Source organism: Hordeum vulgare, chromosome 4H, assembly GCF_904849725.1.
Source record: "Hordeum vulgare subsp. vulgare chromosome 4H, MorexV3_pseudomolecules_assembly, whole genome shotgun sequence".
NCBI lineage: Eukaryota > Viridiplantae > Streptophyta > Magnoliopsida > Poales > Poaceae > Hordeum > Hordeum vulgare.
Window position 1 is genome coordinate 603,116,890 of NC_058521.1, and position 15,335 is coordinate 603,132,224.

Genomic DNA, 15,335 nt, shown 5'->3' on the forward strand with positions numbered 1-15,335 from the left:
TAATAGTTTGGATAGTCAAAACAATTAATTTTGAAAACAGAAAATAGTTTTGAATTATTTATTCAATTTCAAACACTTTCCATTATCATAGTTTTGTCAAATTCTCAAATATGCAAAAATAATTTTTAATAAACATAGTTTTTAATTGAAAATAACAAAATAGATAATAGTTTGGATAGTCAAAATAATTAATTTTGAAAATAGAAAAAAATTAAACCTATATGAGAATTTATAGAGAAAATTCAACCTAAATTCAAAGTGAACTCACTTTGAATTCAGGTTGAATTTTCTCCATAATTTCGAATATAGTTTCAATTTTCACTGAGTTTAGGCCTGTAAGCCTGCTTTAGAGAAGAGCTCGATGGAGAAGCTGCGACGGGTCTTATAAACAAGTGTTAGTCCCCCTCGCTGGGCGAGGTGGGACTAAACTTATCGTGCAGCCGAGGAGGGGCTTTAGTCCCGGGTGGAGCCACGCCCCGGGACTAAAGCCCCTCGCTTGCCGCCTGCCGAGGAGGGGCTTTAGTCCCGGTGCGTGGCTCCAACCGGGACTAAAGACCCCCTTTAGTCCCGGTTGGAGCTCCGCACCGGGACTAAAGGCCCCTGCTTCCCGCCTTCTGGTCTGCCCGAAAAGAGGCCTTTAGTCCCGGGTCGTGGCTCCACCCGGGACTAAAGGGGGTCTTTAGTCCCGGTTCGAGCCACGAACCGGGACTAAAGATCCACCTATATAAGCGGGAGTTAGAAAAATTCAACCCAAATCGTTCGTTTCTCTTCTTCTTCCTCTCGTTCTCCTGCCCGGCGCGGCACACCTACGACCTCGACGACGCCGTCAGGCTGCCCGCCGTCCTCCTCGCCGTCGCCTGCCGTCCTCCTCGCCGCCGCCTGCCGTCCTCCTCGCCGCCGCCTGCCGTCCTCCTCGCCGCCGCTGCCCTCCTCACCGCGCGCCGCCCTCCTCGCTACGCGTCATCGACACCTCCGACCGGTAAGCCCCCCGCCCCCTCCTCCCCAACACTCCGGCCAGTAGAAGAAAAGAAGAAAAGGGAGAAGAAAAGAAGAAAATGGAGAAGAAAAGAAGAAAAAGGAGAAGAAAGGAAGAAAAAGGAGAAGAAAAGAAGAAAAAGGAGAATAAAATAAGAAAAAGGAGAAGAAACGAAGAAAAAGGGAAGAAAGGAAGAAAAAGGAGAAGAAAGGAAGAAAAGGAGAAGAAAAAGGGAAGAAAAGAAGAAAAAGATTTTTTTGTCATTTAATTTCTATTGTTATTAGGTTTGTGCTAGATTATTAGGGTTAGTAATATTTAGAATTAGGAAAAAGGAAAATAAGAAGAGGAGGAGAAGAAAAGAAGAAAAAGGAGAATAAGAAGAGGGGGAGAGGAGAAGAAGAGGAAAAATAGAAGAAGAGGAGAAGTAGAAGAAGAGAAAAAATTAGAAGAGGAGGAGAGGAGAAGTAGAAGAAGAGAAGAGGAGAAGTAGTAGAAGAAGAGGAGAAGTAGAAGTAGAAGAAGTAGAAGAAGAGGAGAAATAGAAGAAGAGGAAAAATTAGTTTAGGGTTACAAGAAGAAGAAATATTTTTTTTGTCATTTAATTTTGCTATTGTATAGTGTATATGCTTAAGTGTTAATAGTGTTTCTTAGATTATTGCTTAATTTTGCTATTGTATATGCTTAAGTGTTAATAGTTTAATTTTGCTATTGTATATGCTTAAGTGTTAATAGTTTATTTTTAGCAAGAAAATTAATAGAACTAGTTTATTTTTTTAGTTCATTTTACGATGCCTATCCCGCATCCTCGTCGTCAACTCGGCGGAGGACACCTGCTTGATCAGAGGGGCCCTGTCCGGGACTGGGCTCCGCCCGGTTGGTATTGGGAGGTGCTACCTTCCGGGGGGCGTAGGTTGGTGAGGAGCCAGCCCGTCGTTGACCCGATCCTTGTTTGGTGGCGGTCGCGTGGGCCAGTGAGGGTGCCGAGGCTTCCGGACACCGCGGAGGTGGTACGTCACCGTGTCAGCGAGGAGGATGAGCACGTCCGTCGCTACATGGTTGCGTTGCAGGGCTGGTTCGAACATACCTGACAGGTTGTTCGGGGATCTCACTGGAGCTATGATCCTGTGATGGTTCCTTCTCTTTGGGTGTCCACCGCCCGCGCCGATACCCGTCGGGCGCTATGGTTCTAGATGTATCAATGATGCTATATGTATGATAGTATTCGAGGAGTATTAGTGATAATATTCGACGATGTACGGACAAAAGAGATGATGTATTTGCTTATAATTGAATGCATGCTAATTTGAATACTACTTTATTTTACGATTTGGTTTTGCTTATTGAATGCTCAAATTGGAAAAGTACTCCTACTTTGAATACTATGCAGAAATCTAGGAGTCCCGGGTGGAGCCACGACCCTAGACTAAAGTTGTTTTGGAACGGAGTTCCTGATAGAATAATTCTTTTTTGGTACAAAGGTTAAGAGAATTCGTTAGACATATTTTAGAGTTTAGGTTCTAGCCAAGACCCGCGACTAAAGGTCCTCCTATATAAAACGACACTTCGAAGTTTCCAACCCCTCTTATATAGTTTGTTAGTTTATTAGTTAATCAAATGTCCGTTTTTTGCAGAACTATGGATCCACATATGAGGAACCTCAAAGAGGAAGAACTTCTCGAAGATATAATCAAAGACGGCCCCGACGTTGAACCAGCTGAATCTCTGCCGTCATATCTAAACCCCTCCGGATATGGAATGGATGTCGACCGACACGAAGATGAAGCCGATGGGGCAGGAGATAGGTCCAATGACGGAGAAGGCGATAGCTCCACTGATGGAGAAGCCGGTGAAGAAATAATAAAGTCCATCGAGGTATACATATGAAGTTCGACAATCACTTGTAATATGTGAAAAATATTGGAGATAGCTCTATATTGTATACATATACATTCATTTGACGAATGTTTCTCCCTCTTAGGCCTCCACATCGAGCAAAGCTACGAAACGAGGCCCGACTAGAAAGTTGGATGCACGGACGCATTACACCTTTGAGGTGATATTGCCTACGGGCGAACCCAAGCTTCCTAAGAATGTTGCTGACACATTCAAGAAGAAATGCGGAGTTCTCATTAGCGATCACGTCCCGACCAGCGTTCGAGATTGGAACAAGCGCAAAGGGGCAGCCGATAGTGACTATGTCGCCGAAAGGTACAAAGATAATCTTTGGAATGATCTCATATCACATTTCAACCTGCCAGAATGTGAGAATGAAGACGCCGCAGACAAACTGAGGGCCAAAGTCAAGCAGTGGACTCTAAAGAAGATGGCCGAACTGTTCCGTAGCTCGAAGAAGAAGCTATGGAAAAACTATCTGAAGACAAAAAAGTGCCAGTATTCGAGGGGTATCTAGCCAAGTAGGCAAATCACCGGAAGGCATTTCAAGAGTACAAGGAGTCAGAAGATGCCCAGGCATTATCAGAAAAGAACAAGATAAATGCCGACAAGAAGAAATATCACCACAAGCTGGGGCCAGGGGGCTATGAGACTGCCATCCCAAAGTGGGATAAGAAAGAGCAAGATCTGCTAGCTAAAGGCATCGTACCTGAACCACTCCGTGATGAGTGGGAATTGAGAGCAAGAAATTGGTTCCTTGCGCATGGTGGTTCGTACGACGAAGAAACAGGGGACCTCATCTGCAGTGACGGTCTTAGGATACCCAGGGAGAATTGGAAAAGGATAGTGAAAAAAATTAAGGAGGGAAAAATAAAGTTCACTGCAGATAGAGAGAAAGATTTGCTCACACTGGTCCTCGGCAATGACGAACATGCAGGACGAACGCGAGGCTTCGGTCCTTCTTACCCGTGGTGGCTTGGGTTTGCCAGAGACCAAGACACTTACAGAAGCCGAGAGAGAGCAAAGAAGCGGCAGCAGGATGAGGAGAATGACAAGTTCAACCAGTTGCTTGCCAGGATTAACGAGCAACAGAAGCAGATTGATGAGCTTAGAGGAGTAGCGCGTCAGGAAGATCCTGCATTTGATATTACTGGCGCCCCATCTAAGCGGAAAAGCAGCGTGGCTGAATCTGAGGCCCCGCCCGACGATGCATGAAGAATGATAGAGGGCGGTCCCGGCTACCCCGTGGATGGAATCAAGGAGTCAACATCATGTGAACTCCATCAGAAATTCAAGAACATATCCATGAAGCTGGCCGTCGGACAAGCTTTACCTTCTGGCCCTGATGCACGCTGGCATGGCCGTGAGATTCCAACTGTTTTTGCTAAAGTCGGGGTGGATGAAATCATGGCGGGGTTTCATGATATGGAGCTCGACATAGCTGGACCCGAAGATGAGAGGACACTCGGAGAAGTACTGGGTGGAGTCATCCTATGGGAAAAGAACTACATCAAGCTTCCAGGCTCGGCCCCAAGGACAACACCGCCTCCGAGTCGTCGCAGGTCACCTACACCTCCATTACCTCCAAGCCCTCCACATGACGTCGGCCAGCACAACACGAGTCCATCTCGATCACCGCCGCCAGACTTGGGTCGTCCGTCTCCGCCGCCGCCCGCTCCGGATACTAAGCGGAAGCGTGCCAGCAAGAACGCTCCGCCGACGATTTCTAAGCGACGCAGCCCCCCAAAGCGCAAACGGTCGCCCCTCCCAAAGGTACCTCATGCTAATCTTCCTATCAGACCTTATGATCGTACCCCCGAGGAAAACGCCAGGATAGCAAAGGAACATCATGATGCGTAGATGAAAAAGAAGGAACCCGAGCCCCGCCCGGAATACACCGAGAAGCAAATAGCATTTGCAAAATACTTCACGACCCATCCATTACAGTATGACTTACACCATAAGCCCGATGACTATACACGCACATTGCAGAAGGAAGTGAAAAAGAGCAGATCACGTGCAAGTGCAAGTGGGAGCAAATCAAGTTCAACTACAAGCAAGAAAAAAATCAGACGTTCCTCAGCTTGGCCAACAGGCCAAACTGTTGATCCCACCCCTCAGAGTGTTAACCGAGAATGTCCCCCCTCCGGTGCAGGGGCAAGATTTGTAATTAGCAAAGAAGTGGGCGGCTGAATGGGGTATCCCGGTTGAAGACATTCTAACTTTCCAAGACGACAGGTTACCCAAGGCTGTGGTAGCCCTTAAGCCACAGTTTGTCATGGGAGCGCCTTTGGTCAGCAAAGATGATCTCCCAACAAATATGCGTTACTTGCATACATGGTACTTAAGTGAATCAAAGAATGGGAGAACGATGATCGTGGTGAGTGTCCCACGGGAGTACTACGGCCGCCCCGAAGAAATCCATATCGACTTTGATGAACTCTTCCAGATGTACAATGGCGACGCCCTCGACAAATCGCTTATGAGTTGCTATTGTCTGTAAGTTTTTTAATTCGTTATCTACATATAACTTGTTTAGTTATTTCAATTCATTGTCTATATATAACTTGTACTCTATTATGCAGAATGAAGATTCTGGATTGTAAAAGTAGGAACATCCTAAATATTGGGTTTATTGACCCAGATAAAATACATATAGCGACGCTAACTGATAAACCCAAGGAGACGGAGGAAAACCTTCTAAGGTTTCTAACAGATCAAAATTTCTGTGACCACATACTGTTTCCATACAACTTCCGGTGAGGGTCTTTACTCTGTTGTGTCCATGCACTTATAAGTGTAATTGATAAGTTACTGACACACATATATATATACATGTGCAGCTTTCATTGGATTCTGTTGGACATTCAAATTGATAAGGGAAGAGTTGATGCCTTCGACCCATTATCGAGACCCTTGGAACAGTTCCAAAGCCTGCAGGACATGCTCCAAGGATAATTTCAATCATTCTTGCGCTCTATCGGTCTCTTTCGATGATTTTTTGATATATCAATTAATGAAAAACTTAGCAAATCATTATCCTTGTCGGGCAGGGTTTGGAAGCGGTTCAAGTGCGTGACTCCCGGTATCGAGCCTGAGAAGCTGACCTTTAGAGCGGCTCAGGTAAGTAGTAGTATGATATACTTCTATTTTTAATACATTTATGATGCTAGATTATTATTTTGATTATATATATTCTATTCTCGTAAAGTGCGACCAGCAGCCATGGGGGACGCATCTATGCGGGTACTATGTTTGCGAGACCATTCGCACGTTTACCTCTGAGCACAAGGATCACAAATTCGACGTAAGCAATGAACATTCGCACCTCTATTTTTACCCGTCATTCTTTATCATGATTGATATTCATATTCATCTCCTCTTCTTATATAGTACACGGCCATGAGGACGAAGGTCCTACCAGAGCAACGCGTGATTGCTGTTGCAGAGGAGCTTGCGACCTTTCTGAGGACGGAAGCTATAGATGACAAAGGACGATTTAGTGTAGCTAGGGGTCATTACTGATGTTCGTCCATGTAATCGAATAGACGGGCTCTAGTCCCGATAATTCAGATCTCCATATAATTGTATATATATGCTCGCTTGTAAGATAAGTTAATCTTATATATATATATATATATATATATATGCATAATTATTTCTATTTAAATTATATGAAAACTAATTACCGAACACCAAACGAGGCATCACGTTAATCTCCCGAACACCTAAACCCTAAAACCCTAAAACCCAAAAATAATTTCATTCAAAAAAAATCCAAAAATAAACAAAATCTGAAACTCTTTAGTCCCGGTCCGTGTAACGAACCGGGACTAAAGGGCCTGCCCCTGGGGCGCTACGAGGCGTCCACGTGGAGCACCTTTAGTCCCGGCTCGGAACAGGGCCGGGACTAAAGGTTAGGTCTTTAGTCCCGCCCCTTTAGTCCCGGTTGGTGAACCGGGACTAAAGCCCTTACGGGTCGGGGCTAAAGGCCCCGTCCCCACTAGTGGAGGGAGTACTATGCATGTATAATTAAACTCATCCATGTACTGTGGCTTACTTACTTACTGGTATTCTTTTGCTTCCCAAAATGGCACTGCAGTACTCAGGCACGCATGCTACTAGTGTCAATCATTGCCAGCAACCATGGCGTGAAAGTGTTCTACTCCAATTAGCAGGGCGGCTAATAATTAGCATCACTCACTGCCTGGCCTGAGGAATGTCACGGAAGCACTTTCTCTTCGTCCTTCGGGGAAAAAGTTTTGTGGTGCATGGCAGTGCCCTCTGAGCGAGGATGGACGACGGCAGATATTTGATGACTTATGTAGTAATATACGACTGCTAGTGGGGTACGTAGTGCAAGACATATATATATTTTTTGAAGCAGACGTATATTGCAAGATAAGAAAAAGGTGACCGAAAGGATGTATACATGCACTGTGCGGCACCATGTATAAAGTTTATGACTTGTGTAGTGGTATATGAGTATGGCTGCCAGTGGGGTAGTGCAACTCTGCAAGATAGGGAAAGGTAACGGAAACGATAAACGCATGTACTTGCATTGCGCGGCACCATACCGAGAAAAGGACGCGCATGCGTGATAGGAATGTACCACAAACTTTACCCACAGTTGCAAGATAACTCTACACCCGTGCAATGTTTGTCAGCCGTCAATCTAAAAAAGGGATGCAGCGTGCCCCCAAACTAGTGCACAATCCAGCTCGATCCTCGATCCTCCAGTAGGAGGAGCTCGCCGCCGGTCATCAATGTGTTGACAGTCGACCAAGAAATAGTCGTTCGTGTGGATGGGTCAGATGGTTAGGAGAGTGGTCGCCCTCTTGGCCTCTTGGCCTACCACGATCGAATTACACCCTAGGTTAGATGACATGTGTGTTACATTGAATGGAAATCTTCATTTTACTAAACGGTATGTTTCCATCGATAGTGATGTGTCTACGGTGTCAATATGTCAAGTTTTATGCTCCAAACTATAATTTTTCAGTAGGTGCGTTGTCATTGTGTGCGTGTGGTGTTTTATGTCGACTGTCACGTTTGTCTACATATACTCATTGTTTCTAAAAAAGAGCTATTGCAAAGTCGACATCCTATGGATTCTTTATCTAGCGATTATTTGTCTTGTGTGGTAGACAAGATGGGGTTTAGAGAAGCGCAATTTGGTAGTCTCACATTTGTGTGGTAGACAAGATAGGGTTTGGACTTCTTTTTGTGACATGTAGCATGGTTCACTCACGAAGAGTGGTAAGCCAGCTTTGAAAGGAAAAAAAAAAGAACAGATACAATGGATGACATGAGCAATTTTTTGATGCTATTGAATTAACACAAGCCATTGATTTTGTGTGATCGGGTGGTACTCTTACCTCTAGGCAAGTAAGAGGTTATCACTGGTCTTATAGGGTTAGTATGATTTTTTTTCTTTTGTACAAATTAGGAAGCAAATAACAGCGATTTATGAAAAGAAGTAATTAATAATGTCATCGATGCAGGGTTGTGAACCATAAAATATAGGGTGTGTGATTTCATATTTGACCCCTTTTTGCATTTAACGGCCATGGCATTGAACGTGCAAATATTCTTTACTCACATATGTGTCATCAAAATAAGGCGGTAAACAATATTACTGATATTTTTCTTTGTAAATTTTACTGAACCCCTATGAAGACAAACCATTAAAATACAAAGATGTTCAAATGCACACTACAAATATTTGTATGTTTTGGGGAAGTTTCCTACATTGCCACCGGCAACAATCTTATTGTTAAAAAATTTAGGTGACATAAGGGTGACATCAGTTTTAGGTGACATAAGGGTGCATCTTATTGTTAAAAAATTTAGGTGACATAAGGGTGCATCTTATTGTTAAAGAATATTTCTCGACCGATGCATGTCTTCTTGACTTACAAATCTTCTCTACCACTCCCTCCGTTTCTAAATATAAGTCTTTTTAGAGGTTCCACTATTAGACTACATACGGATGTATATATACATATTTTAGATTATAGATTCATTCATTTTATTCCGTATGTAGACTCCTAGTGAAATCTCTTAAAAGACTTATATTTAAGAACGGAGGGAGTATACTATAGTACTTAAGAAGAATGTAAGATTATCGTTTCACTTTTTTCATTCTTCCAACACCTACATACGTTCTTCCCATTGCGCCTCTTTGGTTTTTGCGTCCCATCTCCTGTTTTTCCCTAAAACAGCCTCCACACCTCGTTGACATATTTTATTTGGTAGGACAATAAATGATTACCAAATAAATTCATTTTTTGGTATGCAGTCACATTAACATTAAAATGTTCGGTAAATCACGGTGATCACGTAAAAAAATCCACTAGAATTATAATGCACCAATGTATAAAGGATGGATGTGTTGTGGCGCTCTAACCTACAAGAATATTTGTGCCCCCGTTATAACACACGCTAACCTTGCCAGCTGTAATAAGAAGGATGTGAATTTTCCATGTTGGTGGCTCTGGTGGTGGTCAATTGTTTGTAAGCTGGTTAATTTTCCTACAGATATTCTTGCTTTCAATAAAGACCTTTTCCTTGTTCTTCTGAAAAGACAGTGTTAGAAAGAAGATTTCTATAAAGCTGGGGCAGAGAAGCCTGTTTTGTAGAAACGCCAGCAAGGCAATGACACGGTTGATCAGCTTCCACGTACGTAGCGCTAGCTGTAGCATGTTTGGGACGGTTGAGTGGTGGGAGATGGGAAAAAAAGGCCAAACGCCCGTGAAGACATGGCATGTATTGGCGTCGCAAAGAGGCAAAATGAAGATGCGTCCATCCAACGGAGCACACCAACGCTAAAGGCCAAGGCGCAGCAGCTAGCAGGCACGGGCGGCCGCAATACTTTTGTTCCATCTGAACCGTGAAACAATCAATCAACAACCATGGTCAGTGCATGCATCTCGAGTGTTCCACCCCCAGCCACCAAGGAATGTACACACATGCAAAGTTTCAGTTAACTGCAATAATGATTAACCAGCAAGCCATGTAATAAGTATATATATATCACCAGACATGGTCATGTTTTAAATTCTATCTGTATTCCTCTTTTGGTAGTCGTCGATGACTTGAACTCTGTTTTCATTCAAGAAAATGACTGTGTGCATTGCTTGATGCAGTTGTCGGGATACTATATATCCGTTTTCGAAGATGCCAAATGGACAAGAGATCAACGTAGAAAAACTACTAAACATAGGCACAGGTAGATAGCTAGAGCGGTGGATGGACAATTGGAGTAGATGCCAACATTATAATGAAAGTGATACATGCATGTAGTAGTATAAGGCTAAGCACAGGACTGGAGTACACGATGGACGACGACGCTACTCACCGGACGTCACAGGCGACGTCTCACCCTGCTACGTAAGGCACTAAAATCACCCGCGCCACGCACGCATGCATCATCACACACATACATATTTTGTGGGTGTGTATATATGGTGGATCAAGGTAAGTGAAAATGGTTAGTCGAACTGGATGATGGAGCTGTAGATCTCGTTGGGCTCCCAGTCGGCGGGGATGACCTGGTCGGCGACGAGCGTCTTGCCGGACTCGTTGGTGATGCGCAGCGAGAAGGGGCCCTGCATGGGGCGCCGGGTGTCCATCCGCCAGATGGAGCCCCAGGACTCGGTCATGGGCACCCACTCCCCCGTCGGCGCCATCCCGCCTTCGCCGGCGGCGGCGTCCGGCCGCGACTGCATCATGTCCACCTGGTCCACGTCGCCGTCGCCGTTCTCGTACTCCACCAGGATGGCCAGGTAGTAGGGGTTGGAACCGTGCTGCACGTGGAACGTCACCGTCAGCCCCGGGTACTGGCACGGCACCCTGCATACACACACACACACACACACAGCAATGTCACTCACAAAAACAATCTAGCTCGATCCATGCCATGTTGTTCAGTGTCACGGGATCGCGATGTACCACGACACTAGCGACCAAGATCACCAAAACATAGATACATAAAATGCCGACGCCGATGCCACGGCTTGTTGTTTCCTATCATTCGAGGAAGAAAATGACACGTCGTGTTGGGTAGAATCTTTCCGGGCCCTATACATATCCTTGTCGTCCTTCATTTTTTTTATTGTTTATTTGGAAAATTTGTCGAGTTAAAAAGTTGGTGGTGACGACAAGGCGAAATTAAAAAATGGGCGTGGTGGCGGTTACCTTGCCCCATCTAGCTAGCCATGCCAGCCACCTTCCGTTTGCTTTTGTGCAGAAGCGGCCGGGCCGGCGGTTGGGAAAGGAAAGCAACGGACGGACGGTGGACACGAGCGGCAGCGATGGATGGATATATGGATGCCATGCATGAGCATATGGTCGGTAGTGGAGGTTAAGCGGTAGATGAAGATAAGACGATGGTGACTTGCATTGCAATATGACAAATTAAGATACCTTCTGAACTGCATGTCGATGATGCCGGCGTGCCGGAGCTCTTCGTTGCGGCCGTCCTTGGCCATGGCGCCGAAGGCGGTGCCGCTGAGGTCGAAGTGGAAGCGGGACACCGGGTAGTAGTTCATGTCCGTGATGATCACCGTCTCCGGCACGCCGGAGCACGCCGGGTGGCCCGCCGACACGCACCGTATCTGCATTACAATCCAGGATCAGTTATTACAGCCCTTGCTCGAGTATAATGGGTAGTAGTAAATGTAATTCTAAAGGAAAGAGAGAATTTTGTTCTAACCTGGTAGCAGGAGCCGCAGCCCTTGCCGTCCTTGAAGAGCGGCTCGTTGCCGCAGGAGGTCATGGCGGAGAAGGGTGGCAGGTTGACGTTCTTGAACCCGCAGGCGCCGCCGTTGTCGTCTGGCCCGGCGCCATTGGGCGCGCCGTACCAGGTCGCCCTGGCGTCGAGCCAGCCGCCGGCGTCGACATTGGTGCTGTTGGAGCTGGAATTGGCGGCGGGAGGAGGCGCCCCGTAGCCGTAGGGCGGCGTGCTGGCGGCCGGTGGAGGAGGGGACCCGTAGCCGTAGGACGGCGGGCGGGTGGCCGGCGGGGAAGGAGCAGGGGGCGGCGTGCTGGCGGCCGGGGGAGGAGGGGAGCCGTAGCCGTAGGACGGTGGGCGGGTGGCCGGCGGGGAAGGAGCAGGAGGCGGCGCGCCGTGGTGGGAGTGGGACTTCTTGGCGCTGCTCCGTTTGGCGCAGCAGCCGTGGCCGTGCGCGGCCAGGATGCAGAGGAGCAGAGCCGCCGCGACGGCGAAGGAGGAGGAGGAGGGCGCCATTGCTAGCAGGTCACTCCAGTACCAGATGATTGAATCGGCTGCTCTGCTCTGCTCTGCCGGTCGGCGCTGGGCAGTGGCCGTATTTATAGCCGGCCGGTAACAGAAGGTAGGGCTGCGGAATGGCATGCGGATGGATCCATGGGCGTGAGTGCCGGCCTATTGGGTTCACATGCGGGTGGAGCGACTCGGATCGCCACCCGGCACCGGGCCGGGGAGGTCACGAGCACGTCCATCCCATACATCTCCACGCCTACATTCCCCTGCACATCCATCCATACATACATGTCTAGCTAGTTCCTGTACACTTGTGCACTAGGAGGAGCAGTACAAAACGTACACTGTGCCACTAACTATAGCACGTCCCGTCCAACTAGAGTACCACGTTGCTGCATGCGCTAGGCTCGCTCCACGTACGTACGTGTCAGTCACGTATTATATGCAGGGGATGATGCTGCCACACCGACAACCGGCCGTAGCATGAAAGGCAGGCGCAAAACGTTGTGTCGGTGATCCAAGGCCTCACTTTGGCCGTGGCACTGCTAATTTCTACATGTCCCCGTTTCCTTACGTAGGACATGTACAATTGTGCTATTTTAGAAGTGTCAGACGTTCATATGACACTAGTGGGGACGGCGCCTTTAGCCCCGGCCCGTAAGGCGCTTTAGTCCCGGTTCATCAACCGGGACTAAAGGCGGGACTAAAGGCCACAAGCCGGGACTAAAGGTGCTCCACGTGGGCGCCTCGTAGCGCCTCAGGGGCAGGCCCTTTAGTCCCGGTTCGTTACACGGACCGGGATTAAAGAGTTTCAGATTTTGTTTATTTTTTGGTTTTTTTTGAATGAAATTATTTTTGGGTTTTATGGTTTTAGGGTTTAGGTGTTCGGGAGATTAACGTGATGCCTCGTTTGTTGTTCGAGAATTACTTTTCATATAATTTAAATAGAAATAATTATGCATATATATAAGATTAACTTATCTTACAAGCGATCATATATATAATTATATGGAGATCTGAATTATCGGGACTAGAGCCCGTCTATTCGATTACATGGACGAACATCAGTAATGGCCCTAGCTACACTAAATCGTCCTTTGTCATCTATAGCTTCCGTCCTCAGAAAGGTCGCAAGCTCCTCTGCAACAGCAATCGCGCGTTGCTCTGGTAGGACCTTCGTCCTCATGGCCGTGTACTATATAAGAAGAGGAGATGAATATGAATATCAATCATGATAACAAAGAATGACGGGTAAAAATAGAGGTGTGAATGTTCATTGCTTATGTCGAATCTGTGATCCTTGTGCTCAGAGGTAAACGTGCGAATGGTCTCGCAAACATAGTATCCACATAGATGCGTCCCCCGTGGCTGCTGGTCGCACTTTACGAGAATAGAATATATATAATCAAAATAATAATCTAGCATCATAAATGTATTGAAAATAGAAGTATATCATACTACTACTTACCTGAGCCGCTCTAAAGGTCAGCTTCTCAGGCTCGATACCGGGAGTCACGCACTTGAACCGCTTCCAAACCCTTCCCGACAAGGATAATGATTTGCTAAGTTTTTCATTAATTGATATATCAGAAAATCATCGAAAGAGACCGATAGAGCGCAAGAATGATTGAAATTACCCTTGGAGCATGTCCTGCAGGCTTTGGAACTGTTCCAAGGGTCTCGATAATGGGTCGAAGGCATCAACTCTTCCCTTATCAATTTGAATGTCCAATAGAATCCAATGAAAGCTGCACATGTATGTATATATATATATATATATATATATATATATATATATATATATGTGTGTGTGTGTGTGTGTGTGTGTGTGTGTGTGTGTGTGTGTGTGTGTGTGTGTCAGTAACTTATCAATTACACTTATAAGTGAATGGACACAACAGAGTAAAGACCCTCACCTGAAGTTGTATGGAAACAGTATGTGGTCACAAATTTTTTGATCTGTTAGAAACCTTAGAAGGTTTTCCTCCGTCTCCTTGGGTTTATCAGTTAGCGTCGCTATATGTATTTTATCTGGGTCAATAAACCCAATATTTAGGATGTTCCTACTTTTACAATCCAGAATCTTCATTCTGCATAATAGAGTACAAGTTATATATAGACAATGAATTGAAATAACTAAACAAGTTATATGTAGACAACGAATTGAAAAACTTACAGACAATAGCAACTCATAAGCGATTTGTCGAGGGCGTCGCCATTGTACATCTGGAAGAGTTCATCAAAGTCGATATGGATTTCTTCGGGGCGGCCGTAGTACTCCCGTGGGACACTCACCACGATCATCGTTCTCCCATTCTTTGATTCACTTAAGTACCATGTATGCAAGTAACGCATATTTGTTGGGAGATCATCTTTGCTGACCAAAGGCTCTCCCATGACAAACTGTGGCTTAGGGGCTACCACAGCCTTGGGTAACCTGTCGTCTTGGGAAGCCAGAACATCTTCAACCGAGACACCCCATTCAGCCGCCCACTTCTTTGCTAATTCAAAATCTTGCCCCTGCACCGGAGGGGGAACATTCTCGGTTAACACCTTGAGGGGTGGGATCGACTGTTTGGCCTGTTGTCCAAGCTCAGGAACGTCTGATTTTTTCTTGCATGTAGTTGAACTTGATTTGCTCCCACTTGCACTTGCACGTGATCTGCTCTTTTTCACTTCCTTCTGCAATGTGCGTGTATAGTCATCAGGCTTATGGTGTAAGTCATAATGTGATGGAAGGGTCATGAAGTATTTTGCAAATGCTATTTGCTTCTCGGTGTATTCCGGGTGGGGCTCGGGTTCCTTCTTTTTCATCTGCGCATCATGATGTTTCTTTGCTATCCTGGCGTTTTCCTCGGGGGTACGATCATAAGGTCTGATAGGAAGATTAGCATGAGGTACCTTTGGGAGGCGCGACCGTTTGCGCTTTGGGGGACTCCGTCGCTTAGAAATCGTCGGCGGAGCGTTCTTGGTGGCACACTTCCGCTTAGTATCCTGTGCTGGCGGCGGCGGAGACGGACGACCCAAGTCCGGCGGCGGTGATCGAGATGGACTCGTGTTGTGCTGGCCGACGTCATGTTGAGGGCTTGGAGGTAATGGAGGTGTAGGTGACCTGCTACGACTCGGAGGCGGTGTTGTCCTTGGGGCCGAGCCTGGAAGCTTGATGTAGTTCTTGTCCCATAGGATGACTCCACCCAGTACTTCTTCGAGTGTCCTCTCATC

The 15,335-nt window shown here is 46.3% G+C and overlaps 1 protein-coding gene across 1 annotated transcript; it reads right to left on the bottom strand.

Annotated features, from left to right (window-relative positions):
• Positions 1 to 10,121: 10,121 nt before the first annotated feature.
• Positions 10,122 to 12,204, bottom strand: LOC123449977 (expansin-B7-like). The gene is made up of 3 exons (XM_045127365.1): positions 11,586 to 12,204; positions 11,297 to 11,487; positions 10,122 to 10,723 (listed from the first exon to the last, which is right to left on the bottom strand). Exons 1-3 carry the CDS (start codon positions 12,117 to 12,119, stop codon positions 10,363 to 10,365), a joined length of 1,086 nt encoding a protein of 361 aa, XP_044983300.1. The 5' UTR covers positions 12,120 to 12,204; the 3' UTR covers positions 10,122 to 10,362.
• Between the last annotated feature and the right edge of the window lie 3,131 nt (positions 12,205 to 15,335).

Excerpts from the sequence above, each read along its gene's own strand:
- LOC123449977 (XM_045127365.1), bottom strand. The coding sequence starts at position 12,119 with ATGGCGCCCTCCTCCTCCTCCTTCGCCGTCGCGGCGGCTCTGCTCCTC. Across the intron at positions 11,488-11,585 it reads GCTGCGGCTCCTGCTACCAG|ATACGGTGCGTGTCGGCGGG; the intron begins GTTAGAACAAAA and ends ATTGTAATGCAG. Across the intron at positions 10,724-11,296 it reads ATCGACATGCAGTTCAGAAG|GGTGCCGTGCCAGTACCCGG; the intron begins GTATCTTAATTT and ends GTGTGTATGCAG.